At 34.2% G+C, this 20231-nt stretch overlaps 3 protein-coding genes, 1 long non-coding RNA gene and 1 other non-coding gene across 16 annotated transcripts; 2 read left to right on the top strand and 3 right to left on the bottom strand.

Annotated features, from left to right (window-relative positions):
- LOC104754230 lies at window positions 112-7135 on the bottom strand. Of its 12 annotated transcripts, none has more exons than XR_762096.1 (31): window positions 6785-7135; window positions 6609-6681; window positions 6446-6530; window positions 6305-6346; window positions 6050-6124; window positions 5877-5939; window positions 5658-5772; window positions 5432-5512; window positions 5228-5294; window positions 5043-5129; window positions 4873-4968; window positions 4733-4774; window positions 4588-4634; window positions 4383-4491; window positions 4151-4272; window positions 3979-4066; window positions 3690-3767; window positions 3540-3596; window positions 3315-3448; window positions 3082-3188; window positions 2950-3004; window positions 2792-2869; window positions 2506-2596; window positions 2286-2408; window positions 2054-2198; window positions 1906-1962; window positions 1730-1798; window positions 1570-1637; window positions 1425-1487; window positions 1247-1329; window positions 112-1165 (listed from the first exon to the last, which is right to left on the bottom strand). It is a non-coding gene; the product is annotated as an uncharacterized LOC104754230 (long non-coding RNA). The 12 variants fall into 12 exon arrangements; XR_002036344.1 differs by having other exon boundaries at window positions 5405-5512; XR_762097.1 differs by having other exon boundaries at window positions 5043-5123; window positions 6046-6124.
- Window positions 7393-7464, top strand: TRNAH-GUG. Its single transcript has one exon. It is a non-coding gene; the product is annotated as a tRNA-His (tRNA).
- Window positions 7663-10787, bottom strand: LOC104754231. Its single transcript, XM_010476369.1, has 7 exons — window positions 10526-10787; window positions 10375-10446; window positions 9741-9811; window positions 9370-9517; window positions 8283-8360; window positions 8067-8162; window positions 7663-7890 (listed from the first exon to the last, which is right to left on the bottom strand). The coding sequence occupies exons 1-7, from the start codon at window positions 10664-10666 to the stop codon at window positions 7810-7812; spliced, it is 687 nt and encodes a 228-aa protein (XP_010474671.1). The 5' UTR covers window positions 10667-10787; the 3' UTR covers window positions 7663-7809.
- On the top strand, window positions 12767-14205 carry LOC104754233 (GTP-binding protein SAR1A). The gene is made up of 3 exons (XM_010476370.2): window positions 12767-13034; window positions 13371-13502; window positions 13719-14205. The coding sequence occupies exons 1-3, from the start codon at window positions 12906-12908 to the stop codon at window positions 14037-14039; spliced, it is 582 nt and encodes a 193-aa protein (XP_010474672.1). The 5' UTR covers window positions 12767-12905; the 3' UTR covers window positions 14040-14205.
- LOC104754234 (equilibrative nucleotide transporter 8) lies at window positions 17106-18887 on the bottom strand. The gene is made up of 2 exons (XM_010476371.2): window positions 17983-18887; window positions 17106-17900 (listed from the first exon to the last, which is right to left on the bottom strand). The coding sequence occupies exons 1-2, from the start codon at window positions 18461-18463 to the stop codon at window positions 17212-17214; spliced, it is 1170 nt and encodes a 389-aa protein (XP_010474673.1). The 5' UTR covers window positions 18464-18887; the 3' UTR covers window positions 17106-17211.

Genomic DNA, 20231 nt, shown 5'->3' on the forward strand with positions numbered 1-20231 from the left:
CAATGGGCCCAAAGCTTGTATGAATCTTTAAGATTTGTTAAACTAAAACCAACTAAATCATTTATCATTCATAAAGAAATTTTGGTTCGATTTACATTAATTCATTAATTCTGAACGTAAAGTTCCAAAAAAAAAAAAAAAAATTGCACTTTGAACTTTTCAAGTTACTAAAAAGTACTGTATTTCCTTCTTTCCTTCATGAATCTACTATTTAATATTTACTGGATATGCCAATCACCTAGAGATGTCAATTGGTCTCTAAAACCATGGGCTGTCTGGTCCAAATTAATTTGGACTGGTTTTGGTTATTACCAAATTTAAAACGGTCAAATGGGCCTAAAACCAATTTAGCCCATTTATATATGGTCTAAACTAGTTTGGACGTGGGCTGTCCAATAATCCTAAAAAATTAGGGTTTTTACTATTTGGGGAATTTTTTTTTTTTTTTTCGCCGCTTCTCTTTTTCTTCGTGTATTTATGAGTATTATAAGTGTATTATAAATTTATAAATCTTTAGCTTTATAATTATGAGTTTATAAACTTTTAGCTTTATAATTATGAGTTTATGAGATTATGAATTTTGCTTTAATCTGCAACCAATGGACAGACCAATTGGTCATGGTCTTATTTAGTTTGGACATATTTGAGTGTGGGTGTATTTGGGTCTTGACACATAAATGACCATAAATTGTATGTGTCCAAATGGACATGCCCATTTGGTTATGGACAGACCAATTTACAACCCTACAATCACCAAGGGTCACTTTTTGAATCTCTCTTCATTATACTGAATTATTGATTGGCTTGGATGACGTTTTGTGTTTGACTAGCTCTTCATTGATGTTATAAGAATCTGCTTATTGCGTACAGGGTGTATCTCATATGTTTTTAATTAAATTAAGCTACGCAAATATGTGGTTCAAATGTTTACCTGTGGGTTTCTGCTGAAATTGTGTATTACGAGTAATATTGTTTAGGCTTTACTCAATGGGGGTTTTATTGTTCTGCTGAATCTCTGTATATTTGAATGTGTGTGTGGAAGTTCTTACGACAGTTGCGTGTTTCTTGGATTTTGGGCAGGTTTCTTGTGAACAGAACCATAGATTTCTTGCTCTATGTTGGTCGTTTGGATGTGTATGAGTCGATGAGCTAGATAAGCACACACCTAAAGATAAATTTTAACTTCGATTAGACACACGGTGGTATGGACAAAAACAAGATGATACGGAGAGAACAGATCACCCACCTGATTTCAAATGTTGAGAGGTATGACATCACGCACCACAATATCATAGATAGAATTTCCACTCGTCTTCCACCTCTTGTCACCTGTGCAGCAATCAACACATTTATAGTGTAACTAAGGAGGAAGAAGAAAAATGAGTATTGAGGGAGGAAAAATTACATTGGTGCAAATCTATTACCTATAGATGAAACACAATCATTCAGGTTCTGAGGCTGGAGAGGTTATTTGTAGTCACTGACAGCTGCAGAGGAGAACAAAGCATCAGAACAACACCAAGAGTAAATATCAAAAATGCTAATTTAAGTGAAACAAGTTAAAATTACCCGTGACAACAACCAAATAATCACTACAAATGCAATGCTTCATCCATCATACCATACTTCTTTGATACCTTAAGACAAAAGCCAAATTGCAGTTGACGTTACACTTGTGAAGGGAAAACTTAGGCTACACAGAACAAACAACAAATGTGCATCTCCATACCTGAAACCATAAATGGTCCAGTGATGCCTTTCTCTGGTAGTATCTGAGCAAATTTGACAATCCTTGAGGCTGATGCAACAACAAAAAACATGCACACCAAAGTTAGCAAGAGACAAGAGATAAAAATAAAAAAGTAACTAGACATAAATAAGCGCGTCTCATGAGTGGAAACTTACCCCGTCCATATTGCTGCTTGTTGTTGTGATCCTTTGACAACATAATGACAAAGCAACCTGAGAGAAAAAGCAAAGAAGACCATTAGAAACCAAGCATTTACACATATGAAACAACAACACAAAAGGGAGAAACAAATCTAGGTCTTACTCTCCACTGTTAGCAGGGACGCAGAACGTATTGCTGTCAAAGTCGGGGTTGGTTTTCACTCTTCCAGACTCCGCGGCGGCAATGACTTCAAGAGAGTCTTCTTCGTCATCCTTGCAGTCGCAGAAGAGAACACGCGAGACCAACACTGAAAAATCAATTAAAATAGGAAGGTCAAACCAAGATTGTACAGCTGTAAGTGTTAGACTATAGTATAATATAGAGATGAACTTACTTGAAGAATGACTTCCCTTCCATCGTCTAGAAAAATGCGAAGACTCATGAACATAAGGCTTAATCCAAATCTAAATCCTTTGTAATTACCGATATCAGTTTGGTCGTTGCATTCATCAAAGACCTGCAACAGTATCATGCTTTAAAAACAAAGAACGATGGAACAACAATTTTGAACATAAGAGTTGTAGAGCTAAAAAAAGAAAACAAAAGACACTTACATTGTTATAGTAGCCCATCTCGACACAAGGTCTGTAAAACCAAAACCTGAAGCATTGATCTGACGAAAAACAGGTTGGATTGAAAAATTATCTGCATCAAGATGGATATCATGTCAGATAGATCAAACAATAAGTGATATGCGTAATGAAACACAAACCAGAAAGTTATGTAGCAGCGAACTAATAACGAAGATCCTAAATTCCAAATATTTCCACCAAGCTAACTCCCTTTTATCTTCTGATCTTAAACGAATCACACTTAAGTGATAGCGATGTGATTTTGTACCTTGCTTTCGGTAAGACGATAATAGTTCAGCAACACTCCGCTATGAGCATCAACGTTAGGCCATGGGTGGTTCTTGACCTGTAACAGCGATTACAAGATTCATAAAAGCAAAGAAAAACAGAAATGTGGTAGCAGATGAATGATAATTTAGATAGTACCTTTCCAGACTCAGTTAGAATAAGAGGCACCAACCACTTCATAAAGCTTGAGGACCTATCGAGTTAAATAATTTGTGAGCTAATTAAAAAGAAAGTATGACCAAATAAATATTAAAGGGGGAAAAACGTTACCAGCCTGAAAAAAAGCAAAAGCTGCATAACCACCACCTATGACCCCCACACTTTGGATGATAAGTTACCAAAGACCCATAAAACCCACACCAAAGAACCGGATAATCCTAAAACACAAGATAAAGGGAGTTAGACCTTATCCAGGATTTTTCGTCTATTGCTAACAAGCAACAACGATGGTGAAGTGAGGAATGAGACCAAATTATATGAGATGTAAAAAAAAAAAAGCACACCTACGGTGGTTTAGAGAGGAGCTTAAGGGCCCCACGAAGTTGCAAAGTTTCACCTTTTGGAGGAGATGTAACCTCTCCATGTTTACACTCTTTGGCCGCTCTAGTGGCAGTCGAAGAGCCCGGTCCTATATCAGCTGAAACAAGAGAGAGAAAACAACATCACAAAGATGAGTGTGGGTTTATTCAACAAGAATTGTTAATAGCGCCAAAGTATGTCTGTGTAACCTGTGAGCAGATGAAGAGACTCCTTGAGACACCCAAAAAGCAGTGTAGTATTTGTATCTGAAACAAAGTTCAGTCAATTAATTATAACCAAGATTCAGCAAAACAAGGCCCAGGGTTTAACACTTGAGTGATAACAATGCAGTTTTGTACCTTGTTTTCGGTTAGACGATAATAGTTCGGCAGCACTCCGCTATGAGCATCAACGCTAGGCCACAGGTGGTTCTTGACCTGTAACAATTACAAGACATTCATAAAACCAAAGAAAAATCAGAAATCTGGTAGCACAAGAATGATAATGTAAATAGTACATTTCCCAGGCTCAGTTAGAATAGGAGGCACCAAACACTTCACAAAGCTTGGGGACCGATCGAGTTGAATTATTCTGTGAGCCAGTAAAATCAAAAGAAGCAACAAAGAGAGAAGAACAGAGTTAACTTACCTTAAGCAGTACGAGTCTTCTTCTTCATTTTTCAATACATCTCTGACCAGCAGCAGGTATACTGATTCTTGGCTCCTCTTATTAAAACCTAAAGGAGACAAACTCGTTACTAAGCAAACATAAACAAGAGAGATTTAAAAGTAATTTTAAAAAGTGGAGAAACAAATCTCACCCCAACACTCTCCAGAAGATTAAAGTATCACAGATTTGTGGTCGTCTCTCTGGACTCCTGAAACAAACGCCAATTCAATCTCCAGAATAGGATTTGACCATCGTTGTGTAAGACTGCAACATCTAGAGAAGGAAGAAGCAACAGCAAAAAACCATAAGAAAAAAATATCAGTTAGTTTCTCTATTGTGTGTGTAACGAAGAATAAACTTTAAAGGGGCGGAATTAGACTCACAACTTATGGATGGGGAGAATTTGAAATGGACAAAGGAGGAAGACTCAGAAGCTGTCTCGAGTGACCTCAGCAAATTAAAGAAGACATAACCAGCTCTCCACATATGATCCTGCCAAAAAAATGGATTTCATATCAGAAAGAAAAAAACAAGATAAGGGAGTAGAAACCAAAATGTTGCAGCAAAAACATTAGTTGTCAATCAGACCTTCAAATGTTGCCATGGAACAGATGATGGGAGCCCACGTACAGTAACTGCAAAAAAAAAAATAGAGGCATCCAAGAATCAGAAAAGTGAAGTGAGACCAAATATTATCAAACACAACATTCATCTAAGAGCAAGTAACACAAACCTGAGAATTCAGAGTGTCTTCTGATAAATTCCATTAGGATCACTGAAGATTTATGTGTATGCAGGTTAGTAATAGTTAGTAAAAAACTGAAAATCCAAGTGAAAAGAAGCAAGAAAGAGAGAAAAACACAGTTAACTTACCTTAAGCAGTCTGCTTAAGTCATCTTCTTCTTCACTGTTCAATCCATCTCTCTGAGATAAAGCAGACTTGAGTATTCTTCAATCCATCTCTCTGACCTGCACAACATATACCAGAATTAGATTAAAACAAAACCAAAAAACAAAAAAAAAAACCCTAGAATTTATGAAACCTGTACTTGGCGGTCGGTCAAATCAGAAGAAGAAACGCCATCATCCAGCTCCTCCGATCATCACTTGGCACCAATATCTTCCTGCATCTTCATCAACCGAGATACTCAAAGAGTTAGAAGACAAGACAAGACAAGTGAATGAGGTCTGAGCATAACTTTAAAGTAAACCCTAGAATTTGTATTACCTTTAGTTGGTCGATCAAACCAAATGAGAGAAATTTGAAGAAGAAGAAACGCCATCGAACCACTTGCCTGAGTAAAGCGAAAACATTCACCAAAAGAAAGAAACACACAAACCCATCAAAAAAGCAAATTCGACTCACTTTTATGGAAGCGGACAAGGGAAGAAAGGATTACATTACCTTCAAAAATTAGGTTGATGTTGTTACCTTAAGAACGCTCTCCATCAACCGTTTTTAGAGTGAATCTACTTCCTCCAAAAATTCTGGCTGGAACACACGGACACACATCTGTTTCACCCGAAAGAAACAAACAAACCCATTATTTAAGATCACCATATACAAATAAAAGCTAGACTCTTACTTCAAAAGTAAAAAACATTCACACGCCAAATAAAGATAAGAGAAGAGTTAAAGTAATCAGAGAGCTTCTTACCTGTTTAATACCTGTGGATGGGAGTTGTTGGCATGAGGCAATGACAAGTAGCTTTTAGTTCAAAGGATGGTGCGTTGAATTCTAGTGCCTTGTCGAGTTCCAACTTCAGTAGCACCTTGTTGTTCAATAACATTAAAAAATAGAATCAATGGGTAGTCAAGGATGAACTTGAAACAGGACAAAGAAAAGAAAAATATAGAGGAATGTAAGATCACTTACAAAGCAAGAAGAGGAGCATTCCATGGTTAAGGTCATAATCCCTCACACACACTTGAGTAGCACCTTGTTGTCCAAAACAAAAACAAAAAGAGAGTATTGGTTAAGGGAGATAGATAAACTTGAAACAGAAGAAAAATAAAGAAAAGGATAAAACTTTGGGATGACTTACAGACCAATAAGAAGAAGAGGATTTTGATGCCATCCTTAACATCAGTGGGAAGAAAGTGCATCATATATATCTTCATCATCTAGAGAAGCAGCAACAACAAAACCAAAAAGTCTCAGTTTCACTTATGGATGGGAAGTATTGAGTAACAGTGAGCAATGGAACGAATTGTCTAAGTAAAGCAAAAAAAATTATCAGAAGAAGTGAAGTGAGACCAAATATTATAAAATACCAACTCCATCTAAAAGCAAGTAACACAAACCTATGAATTCAGAGTGTCTTCTTATAACTTCCATTAGGATCACTGAAGATGTATGTGTATGTGTGGTTAGTATTAGTTAGTAAAAAACTGTAAATCCAAGTGAAAAGAAGCAAGAAAGAGAGAAGAACAGAGTTAACTTACCTTAAGCAGTCTTCACTCTTCAATCCATCTCTCTGAGATAAAGCAGATCCGAGTATTCTTCTTCTTTATTCTTCAATCCATCTCTCTGACATGCACAACATGTACCAGAATTAGATTAAAACCAAACCAAAATCTAAAACCCTAGAATTTATAAAACCTGTACTTTGGCGGTCGGTCAAATCAAAAGAAGAAACCCCATCATCCGGCTCTTCCGATCATCACTTGAATATATATTCCTGCAAATAAATTCATCAACCGAGATACTCAAAGAGTTAGAAGACAAGACAAGAGAATGAGGTCTTAACATAACTTAAAAGTAAACCCTAGAATTTCTATTACCTTTAGTTGGTCGATCAAATCAGATGAGAGAAAGTTGAAGAAGAAGAAACGCCATGGAAACCCTAACTCATTCATCAATTAGAAGACAAAGAGAACCCTAATTCTGGGTCATCAATCATAAACCCTAGCTCTGCTCTGCTTTGAATCTTCTTCGTTCTTCAAAAAATAGAGAAAGGAGGAATCAAAAAACCAATCTTACGCCATTATAGAAGAGAACGAAAAGGTATCTCTCCTAAACAAAAATTTTTTTTTTTTTTTTTTGTTCGGTGAAGAGAGTGAAGAAGAAGAAGAGTCTCAGTGTTTAAGAGATGTTGAGACCTAGAGAGCAGTATTTGTAAACAACAACACAGATTTGTTTATGTTTAGGATTAGGATTAGGATAAAAAGAAAAGGAAATTATAACGTTTTTCCTTTTCCATTTAACTATAGTCATTACATAACAAACCCAAGCCCATATAAGGCCCAAATATCTAAACCGCCATGGAAATTACTGGACCTCTCTAAAGAAAAAGAAAAAATAAAATAGACGCAGGGCTTTTTATTGCAACTCAGATCACCACGACAGTTTATGACATTATTAAATAAAATATGTAAGAACTAACAACAAAGTGGCTGTAGTTTAGTGGTAAGAATTCCACGTTGTGGCCGTGGAGACCTGGGCTCGAATCCCAGCAGCCACACTTTAAACTTTTTTATCTTCTTTTTCATCCAAGGGTACTGTCGTCTTTTACATCGTCATTAGATCCTGACCGTCCATCTCTCCACCTGTCCTCTGATTTAAAAACCTAAACTTGATCTAATTGGGCTACTTAAAATTATTTCCACTGGGCCGAAACAATGAAAGATCTTTCAAGTTTACATAACCATTTAGAAGATAATGGTGAAAAGTTTTCTCCTCTAAATTTGTGTTTGGATATTTTGATTAAAAATCTATATAACATCATATACATTTGCTAATGATTACAAATTCCTATATGAACATTCATATTTTCTGAAAAAAGGTTTGAACAAGAGAAAATAATAAATCAAGCCAAATGTTGTTGTTGCTCTTCCTCCTCCAAACCATTATCTTCTTCGTCAGAGCTTAATGTATCTTCCTCAGAATCCTATCAAAAAGAATGACCAACGAACATTATAAGTATACATATAGAGATACACAGAGTTGTAACTTAAAATTTTATATGTGAATTGTAGAATGTAAAAATGGAGTTAATTAATTGTTAATTAAAAGAAAGAAAAACTAGAAATATAACACTCAACAGTCCATGTTTGGGGAGCTTACGAGATATTCATATCGGAGACTCCTCTGAATAGCTGTGACAGTTCGAATGATAACGAGCATTGGCAATAGTATGCCAATGGCCTTCAATGTTAATACCTGCCATTATTTTCACCATTCATCTTAGTTTTAAAAACATACAAAACTAAATAATAGTAGTAAATCATTTTTTTTTTTTGTATCTCTAGATTTAAAAAATCTTAAGGAAGAGCAATTTACCGTGAAAATTGTGAAGGGATACTCGTTGGTTCCATAAACCACATCAAATGCATGCTTTATCAACAACACCACCGAAAACTGCATATATAAAAGAAGAATAAATATCAATTTAGTTCCAATAAAAATAAAAAAGAATCACGCCGTAAAAGATGTAACCGAAGGATATGGGTATTATATGATATGATAATTTGTCCAGATAAAATTGGTCTGGTTCAATTTGGGCATGGCTTGAATATGGGTTAAAGCTTTGAAAAGACGTCATGTAAATGGGGATATGTCACCCACTTATAACTATGAAGTATGAACCATTTCTGAATTTAGAAAACAGAGACATTCTTTTGGTTCCAAAAGAAGAAACCTTTTTCTTTTCGTTAGGTTTTTTGGTCGACCAAACCAATCTCACCAAACCTAAGTAAACCCGACCAAACCAAACTCACCGAACCCTAAGTGCCTAGTTTTTCTAATGAATCAGTAACCATCCTTCTAATCTAGTGTTCTTTGTAACTCTGGTATTCGCGTAGCAGTAGCACCACTAAACTTGAACCATCTCGACGAGTGTTCAAAAAGTGTTAAAGATTGTTATTCACTTATTGTTTCAAAGATGCTCCTATTTAAACAAGCAAATTAAACGAGTGTTCAAAATTGTTATAGATTGTTATTCACTTATTGTTTCAAAGATACTCCTACTTAAACAAGCAAATAAATTAAAATTAAAATTTATTAGTATCAAAATAAATTAAATGATACTAATACAACTACCTGTTTTTGTTAGCAATTAATTGATTCAATAACTTTGTTATAAATTTCTAAACGATTGGTAATCAAGTGGACATAATGATTATTATTAGTGGTTACCAATCATGCGAACCTTAAATGTCGATTCGATAGAAGTGGTTGCCATTTCTGAATCTGATTTGGACCTCACGTAAACCAAAGATTCGTGTTTCATGATTCATCGCATCAATGCCTTAATTATATTTAACTAAGTTATTTAATATTTAGTGTATAAATGCTTATACTAATAATTATATTACGTATGTTTTGAAAAAAAAAAAAAAAAAAAAAAGGGGATCGATATAGAACTTACAACGAGAGCCAAGAATGTACAACAAGAGGCGCCTCTATCAGCACCAGAGTTGCATTCTTGAAAATCTGCTGATTCTGCTCTGCTCACTAATCTTCTTCTATTTCTTCTTCTTCCTTCATTTCCTCTCCTCGCTATATGTAAATCATCTCTGTTCATAAATTAAGTTAATATTTTAAAATTTTGTTTTGGACTGTTTTTGTTATTGTTAGAATCATAATAATAATAATAATAAAATGTGTAGGAAATTAAATATTTGGAGGAAAAAAAACGAAAGACAGATCAATTGCTGGAGTAATTTGGAACAAGTTTTTCATTTCCCAAAGTATAATCTAAAACCTTAAATATTTTTTGTTTTAAAGAAAAATAATTACCCGATTGTGACTGTTGCTGCTTCGATCAATCGACATGGTTTTGAAGTCGTGGTATATCCAGGTTTATACTCCTGCAAATATAACAAAATTATTTTAATACTAGTGTTTTTCTTTTCCATGCATATATTATTATTATCTAATTATAAATCACTTTAATACAAATATAATCAAAACAAAATCCAAATAATATACAGCCAGAAACAGAAAAGTACGTCCTCCAAGTTCGGTAGGGGTCCCATAATTCGATGGATCCAGTTACCATTTTTGTTTCTAACTCTTTGTTGTAAATCCATTGTAAAATAAATAAATACAACTCGAAACTTTGAAATTTTAAAACAGCGTGGCATTGGCTCATTGATTACGATCTTTTACGAGAATCGAATATTTTTCCTTTATCTAATTTTGCAAAAAAAGATTACGGGACACGTAGGATAACACGTATCGTTGTTATTCAAGAAAACTAGATGAAAACTTAGAAAGAAAGAAGAAGAAGAAGAAAACAATTACGTAAATTCAAAATTTTGTGAGATGATAGATTGAAAACAAATTATAATCTTAACATCACATAAGCACAAATAACCCCAAAAAAAAAGTAAAAGAAATATAAATAAACTATGATTGTTAGAAAACAAACCTGGAGACAAATTTCACAAATTGTGTTTCCTTTCTCATCGCACCATCGTTGTATGCAATCTCTATGAGCGAACTGAATAAAAATATAATCAATATGCAAGTTCTTTTTTCATATTTGAAAATACAAATAGAATCTTTGATTCTGAAGATACCTTGATGGTTCCTGAGCAAGAACAAGGAGCTTCAAAGTAGCTCTCAGCTTCTTCTTCTTCATGACAGATTCTACACCGAGTTGAACTCGGTTTCGTATAAGTTTCATCTATAAACAAAACTACATCACCCATCTCTTTCATGATCGTTCCGATCTCTCCGTTTTAAAAAGCTCTGTATTTTCAAAAACAAAAGGCTTTGCTCTTTAACAAAAAAAAAAAAAAACAAAAGGCTTTGCTCTGTTTCTTGTTTTTGTTTTTTTGCCCTCTGCCTCTCTGACGAAGAACGAACATAATGTAAAGAGAAAAAGTCCAACTTTAAAAGGAGTTCGTAAGCGAACAACGTCGAATTGACAAGTTTACCCTTTTCTCTGATTGTTATTTTTATGGATATAAAATTTATATTCCTTAATTTGGTTTGTTAATGGTCCTAGATTATAATGATTACTTCTTCCGTTTCAAAATATAAGATGTTTTAGAAAAGTTTTTTGTTTTAGAAAATAGAATGTTTTCAAGTTTTTATGCAACTTTTATATTAGTTTAGTATTTTATATTGTGTAGTATTGTTTTTTATTGGTTGAACTTGTTAAAAGTAAAAACTTCTTAATCTGCGTGTTTTGTTTAAAACATCCTATATTTTGAAACGGAAAGAGTATTTTTTAATCTGTAATAACACTTTTTATTACTTATTAAATTATATTGATTTATTTTTAATTGCTTTATACATATAACGTTAATTATTGGGTGTTTTGTAAAGGAGTATCTATAAAAGCCTATTTCTAACAATTTTTTTTAATTATTTTAGTTTGTTTAATTAATAAAAGATGAATAAAAAAAGGGGTTGAATGGAAGATTTTTCCGAAAATAGAGAGCGTTTTGTTTTTCAAAAACTACACTGTGAGCTTTGCGAAAGCTGGAACAGTGGATCGATATTTAGAAAGGTTTGTATACTACTAGTTTACGAGATCACACAGGTCAAACCAAGATCGATATTGTTTGTTTAGTATAATACTCCTCCATTGGATAGCACAATATAAATATAGTAAGTATATCTGTATATGTTACGTATTTAGACAATTAAATATATTAAGACCTCTAACAGTCATAATGCATTTTTACATATAAGTACGACAGCGACAAACCCATACGAATATTTTAGATATAATCCAATTCTCCACCACTATATAATTATGTTTTAACTATTTAAGTTGTTTGTTCAAGAAATGTTGTTTTCTTATGTTTTGGGTATTCTTTTCTTGAAAGAAGTTTTCAATTTTTTCGAGATTTTATACTACATGTTTTCTTGATCTCTGTGAAATGAAGTTGTATATTTCTTCCCAAAATTATTTATTATGTGAACAGTACTCGTTGTTATGTGAAGTCTAATTAGTTGTGTATAAGCAAATAATATAAACATCGATGATGGTTAATGCATAAACTTTTTAGCACACGTTGAGATAAAGAAATGCCATACACATAAGAAAATTCCTTTAGCTTTTTTTTTTTTATCTCCCCCACTCTCAAAGTACACTTGGACGCAGACATTTTAGGCTTATCTTATTTGGTTCCGATCTTATCTACTACGTTTGAGTTTTTTTCGGCTGGTTATTATTATTATTTATCATCCACATACGCAAAAAACAAAAACAAAACAATATTGATGGTCGGCATATTAATCCTCTCCCATTAATGGTGACAAAAAAAAAAAAAAAAAAAAANAAAAAATACACGAGGTTACAGTATTTATTAGTACTAGAAAATACATTGAAAAAAAAACTAGTACTATAAATATCTTTCGTATAAATTTTCACGAAAATATCGTAAGAATTCGACTCCCATTTCAATAATAGTTGGTTCAAATCAAGTTAACAAATTAACAACCAAATTTAATTCCAAGAACTCGGTTGCTGATCACCAATCAAACCAAGATTTTCACTCTTTTTTTTTTTGGTTGGTTTGACTACTTGCACACAATTATACCATTCAAATTATAATATACCTATGGTATCATCATAGTGTGTGAATTGTAGAAAACAGATAGAGACCATTTCCACTTGCTAAGCAAAATATCTCCTCCCCAATGGACCCATTACAGAAGCCTGAACTGAGTGCGTGGCCGTTTCATGGGCCTTTCCCTTTTTCGTTATTTGACCTCTTTCATGAATCTACACACCGCATGCCGTTTTTTACGACAGACTTCAGAATCTACACACCGCACGCCGTTTTTATTAGTACTCCCCCTCAGACTCAGAGTGAGAGATCCTCACAAGTTTTCTTCTTTGGTTCTTTAGCTCGTCTTCGAAGCTAAAAAAAAGAAATTCGAAGAAAAAGTTGGTAACGACGATCGCGTCTCGGATCTGGGGTTTAGGAAGATCGCACGGCGATGTTCTTGGTAGATTGGTTCTACGGCGTGCTAGCTTCGCTAGGTCTATGGCAGAAAGAAGCCAAGATCTTGTTTCTAGGTCTCGACAACGCTGGTAAAACCACCTTGCTTCACATGTTGAAAGACGAGGTTCGCTTCTCTATTTCGATCCAATTCGTTTTGCGATTTCCTTTTGTTGTTCGATTCGTCGCCAAATTAGATCTTCAGTTTCGTATTTAATTGGAATCTGGGTGTTAGAATCAGTTCTTCAAAAAGTGTCTAATTTTAGAATTTAGCAATTAGATTTGCTTCCGTGTTCACTCAAATCCAAATCAGGGTTTACTTTTTTTTTTTTTTTTTTTGTAGATGTTGTTGATGTTTACTTAGATTTCAGTTTTGTTTCCTGATATGAATCACTTTATGATTGTGTTTATCAAAACAAGTTTTGAGTGATTTGAGCTGATCGTTTTGGTTTTGGTTAAACAGAGATTAGTGCAGCATCAACCAACTCAGCATCCAACCTCTGAAGAACTTAGCATTGGCAAAATCAAATTCAAGGCTTTTGACTTGGGTGGTCATCAAATCGCACGTAGAGTCTGGAAAGATTACTATGCTAAGGTTATTTTATCATCTTTTTCTCCATCTATATGCGCTAAGAAAGAACCTTTAGAAGCCTTCCTTTTTAAGATTATCTCACGAGTGGAATATAGAGTAGAGTTGCACACTCATTGGATCACCTACATCTGTGCTTTTAGTTTCATCTATGCGTTGTCGTTATCGAACCAAAGTTTCATTAGGTAGGGGTATTGATTCTTCTTGAGGGTTTTTTCACAGGTTGATGCTGTGGTCTACTTAGTGGATGCTTATGACAAAGAGAGATTTGCAGAATCAAAAAAGGAGCTTGATGCACTCCTCTCTGACGAATCCTTAGCCACTGTCCCATTCCTCATCCTAGGGAACAAAATCGATATTCCTTACGCTGCATCTGAGGACGAGCTTCGGTTCCACCTTGGTCTCTCCAATTTCACCACCGGTAAAGGCAAAGTGAATCTGACTGATTCGAATGTGAGACCCTTGGAGGTGTTTATGTGCAGCATTGTTAGAAAAATGGGTTATGGTGAAGGCTTCAAGTGGCTCTCTCAATACATCAAATAGACAGGCGCCTTCGGCATGTCTATAGAATCCTTCCTTCCTTCCTCTGTTTCTCGTATTTTGCTTCTCGTACTTTAGCTGTTCTGTCTTGTTTACTACAAACCTTGTTCATCAGGTTCTTTGTAATTTCATCAGCGGATGATCTTTAAGATACGACGTCGTTTCTATTTAGTGTGTTTAAAATAAATAAAAATGTTACCTATGTGTAATTTTTGTATGAGCTCCACATAAGTCAACTAAAGCAACGCAATAAATGGGCCGTTCCAACTGGACCGGATCATCATTCTAGAAAAAGATGACAAGAAAGATCTATAATTTTAGTGGACCACAATCAAAAGTATTGTTTCTGTTCTCGGCATACGACATCAAAAGCTAACACTTAAGTCACAATCATATTCATGTATTTATTATTCCCGATTCGATCAATACGGAAAACGAACTTATTTGGTATGAAATCTTTCCACGCTAGTAATATTTAACCTGGATCTTAGTGTAGACAGTTTAAGGGCATCTCCAACCCCACTCTATTTTAGAGTCATATCTCTATTATAGAGCAACATTTGCTCCAACCCTACTCTATATTTTACTCTAAAATAAAGAAAATAATAGGATTGTTCTATATATAGAGCAACTCTATTCTCATCTCTATTTTTTTACACTAACTCTATTATAGAGGTGAAAATAGAGTAATATATCGAAGGAAAACAGTGCTTTATTTTTTAGTTACTCTATTTTAGAGAAAAAAATAGAGAAATACAATGGAGATAGTCTAAGAAAGATTCAGATCTGATCTCACAAACAAGATAAAACGCTTTAAAACAAAAATTAGAAGAATTTTTGTTTAACTAACTTTCATCGGAAGGGAATGACCTAAATAACGTAAAACCCGATCAGACTTTAATCTATTATTCCCCCAACTCGAACAGAGTTGAATCTCTCTGATCTTTAAATTTCACATGGTCAAGTTAATGGATGGCAGAGAATGTTTTCATTCCCGTTGAAGATATCTTTAACTTCTGCTTTGTTTTCAACACTCTCCGGCGGCTTTGCCTTCTTCACAAGCATTCCAATTCATATCCCTTCCCTATTTTCTAGTCTAATTCCAATAATAAATATAAAATAAATAATATACAAGTTTTATTAGTATAACTAACCCCATACTATTATTCTTGAAGAGGATAAAGATGAAAGGTATTTCTGGCTCACAAGAAATGTGCGTATACGGTATTACGTACACTTGTTTGGCTGTTCCATTAAAGATGCTTCGTATCTATGAAATTTTTTGAAATAGACATTTGAACATATTATGGGAAAAAGAAATGTTATTTTTATAAGGGTATATCTTATTTTTTGGCTTTCTGGTTGGTCCACTTACGTGAACAATCTCTACATAAAATTTATGTAGAAGAAACAAAAAGAAATGACAATTTCATTCCATATCCCCCTCAGTCGATGATGCAAGTGTAATTTGGATAAGAATGCCCATTCTCTCTTTGTCATCTTTTTTTCTTTTGCTTTTATTTATTTTATATAAGAAATACGAAACATAACTTTTTTAATGAGTTTAGAAATTCGTATCCAAATGGAACTTAAAACTTCTTATTTACTAGTTGGTTCAGTTTGATAAAGTTTCCACAACCATTTTGTAGTACTATAAGATAACAGCAAAATAAATGAATTCCGTTGAAATGTTGATTCGTATATCTGTTGAAAGGTTGAAGTGATTTAAAGTACTTTTTTCTGTTAGATAAAATGATGGGAATTAATAATAATATAAGTTCATGAAATGAAGATCTTATCTGTTAATGTCAACATCATATGAGTGTGTGTAACTGTGTATGATGGTGGTGGTGGATAACGTTTTAACGTTATAACTGCCGCATNAGACTTTATACTATGCCATAGATAGAGTGCGGTGAGTGACTTGCCTACGAAATCCGAGATGTTGTACACTGTGATGAGCAAGATAGGATACCAACTTTGGAGAAGATGGGACTTCAAATTCTCAGCTATAAATCCTGGAAATATTGATAAAGTAACTGTGTAGATTATTAGAATACCCGAAGCTGGCCACTTAATCTTCCTCCCCACCATCCATATTGTCNAGCAAAAGGACCCAAACCAAAGTTCATTATTAGTCCCTCCGATCTTCCATTGTTATCAACACTTTGCTTTATTCACAACCAACCAATTATACTCCTTAAATTTCCTTATTATACTTTTTTTTTTTAATAAAAAATCATAACATTTATATACACCTTTTTCGCTATATGTTGCAGAAGAGGTTAAACATATGCAAGGTATCTCTGGTTCAAAAGAAATGGGTGTACACTTGTTATCCATATATATCATCAGAATAATAATAATAATATATTTTTAAAAATACATACTCCCTCCGTTTCAAAATATAGGATGTTTTAAGCAAAGCACGCAGATTAAGAAGTCTTTATTTTTAATAAGTTCAACCAATCAGAAACAATACTGCATAATATAAAATACTAAACTAATCTAAAAGTTGCATTGAAATTTGAAAGCATCCTATATTATGAAACAACAAACTTCTCCAAAACATCCTATATTTTGAAACGGAGGGAGTATTACATATAAAAACAAAACTATTATTAATCTCCTGAAACAAAATAATTTGATGCAACGTAACGTAGTATAAATCTTAACTAAGATAAATCTGTAAGTTTATAATCCAACAAGATAATAGTATAAAACTATATAGATCAAATTATTAACGCTTAACGATCAAACTATTAACGCTTAAATTTTTTTTTTAAATGGAAGTAGAAAACATATCACACGGGAGACACGAATAATAAAGTTCCACCAATCAAGACAAGGTAAGGTACGATTCACCGCAAGTGGACTTTTGATTCCCTTTTTTCCCCTTTGTGTTTATATATTAGTATAATAATATTTGATTGATTTTGTAAATTTAGAACAGTGGCACATAAAGTATTGAACACCGTCGTCTTCTTGAGTATTTAATAAAATAAAATAAAATCATAGTCGGTAAATTATTTATAGTCAGAAAGTCAGGTAAATTATTTAGTCACAAAGTATCAAAGTAGTCAAATATATAAACAAAAGATTGTGACAGTCATGTGCTAGTGTCATATGCTCGACTTTTTTTGTTAAATAATTTTGATGCATACAATTTAAAAAATCAGATGAGCCAGACCCAGCCAAGAACTGAGCCACAAACAAGACCTAATCCTAGAAAAACAACCATGAAGACGGCTGCAAGTTCTGCTTCCGATGCATGAACCGTTTTGGGAGCCATGATCATGAGCACGCTAGTGAGGTAGCCGTTGGTGAGGCCAAGCATGAACGTCAGAACAACCACTGGCACTTCTGTTCTAAGCCATTGCGGTCCACGTAAACATGCAGAGAAGAGAGGATAAAAGAGAAGCCTAACGATACAAGCCCATGTAGCAGACTTTATACTATGCCATAGATAGAGTGCGGTGAGTGACTTGCCTACGAAATCCGAGATGTTGTACACTGTGATGAGCAAGATAGGATACCAACTTTGGAGAAGATGGGACTTCAAATTCTCAGCTATAAATCCTGGAAATATTGATAAAGTAACTGTGTAGATTATTAGAATACCCGAAGCTGGCCACTTAATCTTCCTCCCCACCATCCATATTGTCAGAGTCGAATGCAAAGGTTGATGAAACTTGAGGTGTTGTTGCATTATTGGTAACTTGTGGAGCACGTTACAACAAATAACGCAGCTTAATAGTATGGTAGAGCTGACTATGAAATAGGAATGAGCACTAGTTCGCATTCCTTGCGGTGTCTGTGGCAGCGAAGCTTTAGTCGTAATCCTAAGGACAGAGATGATGATACCTAGCAAAAACAGAGAAACTCGTAAGGGTTAGATATCTAAGTATTTAGCTATATGTTGTAACCTGATCAAAAGCGGTTTTACCTGAAGAGGCAGTGCCGGCGAAAATTGCTTGCATGTATTGTCTAGGAAGCTTTCCGGCTGAACCAATCAAACTTCCGCCGACTAATCCATCAGCTAAACCACATAGTGCCACTGATCCAACCATTATTATGTAAGAAATATTCTCATCCTTTTCACCTTTCCAAACCCAATCTAGGATAGGCGAAACCATCATGGAGATGATGAACATGAAAAACCCCAAGTTCATCCGCACTCTAAAGCTCATCCTTGTGTTCCAAGTCATCATCAAAACCAGAACAAGAACCGAGCAACTCATGTAAGCCACGGTGAAAGTCTTCTCTACATGCTTGTCAGGATACAAGTAGCCAAAGTAATCAACGGCTGTGATCAAAGCGTTCCATGGTATTAAACTACCAGCACCCAACAAGAAATGGATCACGTAAGCAACTCTGTAAGCGTCTCTTGTCTCAACCTCATGAACAGTAACTTTCTCATCAACCATTGCAATTCTCCTTTCTCTCTTGATCTCGCTACTTTGCGTTCTTGAAAGCTCTTTGATGTTGATTTCATTATAAAGCAAGGTGATAGGGATTTGATTAGATGGGTTGTGAGGTTTGGTGGTAGCAAGACCAACACGAGTCACATCTTAACATTATTATTCGGGATTACGATTCTTTGATATAGCTCTAGAGTCTAGAGATCAGAGCTGGTACAGAGAAACAAGAGACTATATGGTTTTTGGTGGGACACAGAAAACAGATGGGTTAGAATTAAAGTTTACTACTTTGTCCATGACATTGGTCGGGACTCGTCTTTTCGGTACCCTTAATATTCCATTTAGTGACTACTTTCATATCTTCTTATGATCAATGATATAGTGCTAATTAAGTTATAGTACGTGGGATTTTGTTTTTAGATTTACAAGTAATAAAAAAAAATGTCTTCCAAGGCTTACTGTGATTAGGTGTTTCCCAAGGCTCTCGAAATAACCAATGGCTTTATTACTTTAGTATAATTAGTTTCATAATGAACGCCGAAGATATGAACCAATGGGGTGTGAGATTTGAGACACTGAAGTAACAAGAGCACAAGTTGATGTCTGTTCCAGACACACATGCCCATACTCATATTCCACAATTTATTACTTTGCATTCTTCTTCGTGACCTCTTTCTTCGTCGCTCGAATAAAATTTAAATTATTTTTTCCTATTATCACGGTTTTTTCCCTGCCTATCGATTTTCACGGTTTCGTTTGCTTTTTAATTTTGGTCGTCTTGTAATATATTACTATCATTTTACTAATCACTACCATAATATATAATTATATATAACATGGTAATACTACTGATACAAACCATATAAAAATGGATTATAACACATCTACCTTTACTCGCGTAAACTAAACATATACTCCTTCTGTCTCACAAAGAGTGTCATTTTGACATAATGCACACAAATTAAGAAAATTATCTAAATTTCTATTTTACCCTTTATAAATGCACTAAAAATTTTCTCTTTCTAATTAATTAGCTCAAATTATAGGGATAAAAAAGAGAATTTGATCTTTAAAACTGCATTGAAAACATAAAATGACACTCTTTTTGTAACAAAGAAGATGTATCAAAATGACACTCTTTGTGAAACGGAGGGAGTACTATTGACTAAATACATTAATACTCAACCAGAAAAAGATTCGATCTACATTGTATATAAATTGACTACCCACAAAATTTGTTCCACATCCCTTTACTCTGCCCAAACAATACGATATAGTACAAAGTATTACTCGTATATATAATATTCGCATATCTATATCTATATAAGAAATAATTCGTGGAATACCACTTCACCGGCCACATGTAAAAGGGCAAAAAAATAAAAAAGAGTGAAGAAAATAAAAAAGATCGTTAGGGAATTTAGAATGGTGACATCTCGTACAAGCCAAGTTAATTCGTTTACCTGCAAGTGGGAGTCCATTGCACACACACAAAAAAAAAAAGATTGCTTCAGATATAAATCAACATTTTTTTTTCTTTTGTTACGATAAAAACCAACATTTAAATACGAAATTATGTAAATTACAATAAATATGATTAATAAAATCTGAATTTTGAGAATCAAATCTATTTAACTGCACATAAAATAAAAATCTCAAAGGAATCGGGACCCACACAATGACAACTGTCTTCCAACACTTTCTAACCATTACATATCCAAAATGGCAGGTTAGTTCACTCATCAAACATATCTCTCTCAACTTGTCTTTCCCC

Source organism: Camelina sativa, chromosome 17 (genome assembly GCF_000633955.1).
Source record: "Camelina sativa cultivar DH55 chromosome 17, Cs, whole genome shotgun sequence".
Taxonomy (NCBI): Eukaryota; Viridiplantae; Streptophyta; class Magnoliopsida; order Brassicales; family Brassicaceae; genus Camelina; species Camelina sativa.

Excerpts from the sequence above, each read along its gene's own strand:
- LOC104754231 (XM_010476369.1), bottom strand. The coding sequence starts at position 10,666 with ATGAAAGAGATGGGTGATGTAGTTTTGTTTATAGATGAAACTTATACG. Across the intron at positions 8,361-9,369 it reads GTACATTCTTGGCTCTCGTT|TTTTCGGTGGTGTTGTTGAT; the intron begins GTAAGTTCTATA and ends TTATATATGCAG. Across the intron at positions 8,163-8,282 it reads ATCCCTTCACAATTTTCACG|GTATTAACATTGAAGGCCAT; the intron begins GTAAATTGCTCT and ends AAATAATGGCAG.
- LOC104754233 (XM_010476370.2), top strand. The coding sequence starts at position 12,906 with ATGTTCTTGGTAGATTGGTTCTACGGCGTGCTAGCTTCGCTAGGTCTA. Across the intron at positions 13,035-13,370 it reads TTCACATGTTGAAAGACGAG|AGATTAGTGCAGCATCAACC; the intron begins GTTCGCTTCTCT and ends TTGGTTAAACAG. Across the intron at positions 13,503-13,718 it reads GGAAAGATTACTATGCTAAG|GTTGATGCTGTGGTCTACTT; the intron begins GTTATTTTATCA and ends GTTTTTTCACAG.
- LOC104754234 (XM_010476371.2), bottom strand. The coding sequence starts at position 18,463 with ATGGTTGATGAGAAAGTTACTGTTCATGAGGTTGAGACAAGAGACGCT. Across the intron at positions 17,901-17,982 it reads CGCCGGCACTGCCTCTTCAG|GTATCATCATCTCTGTCCTT; the intron begins GTAAAACCGCTT and ends TGTTTTTGCTAG.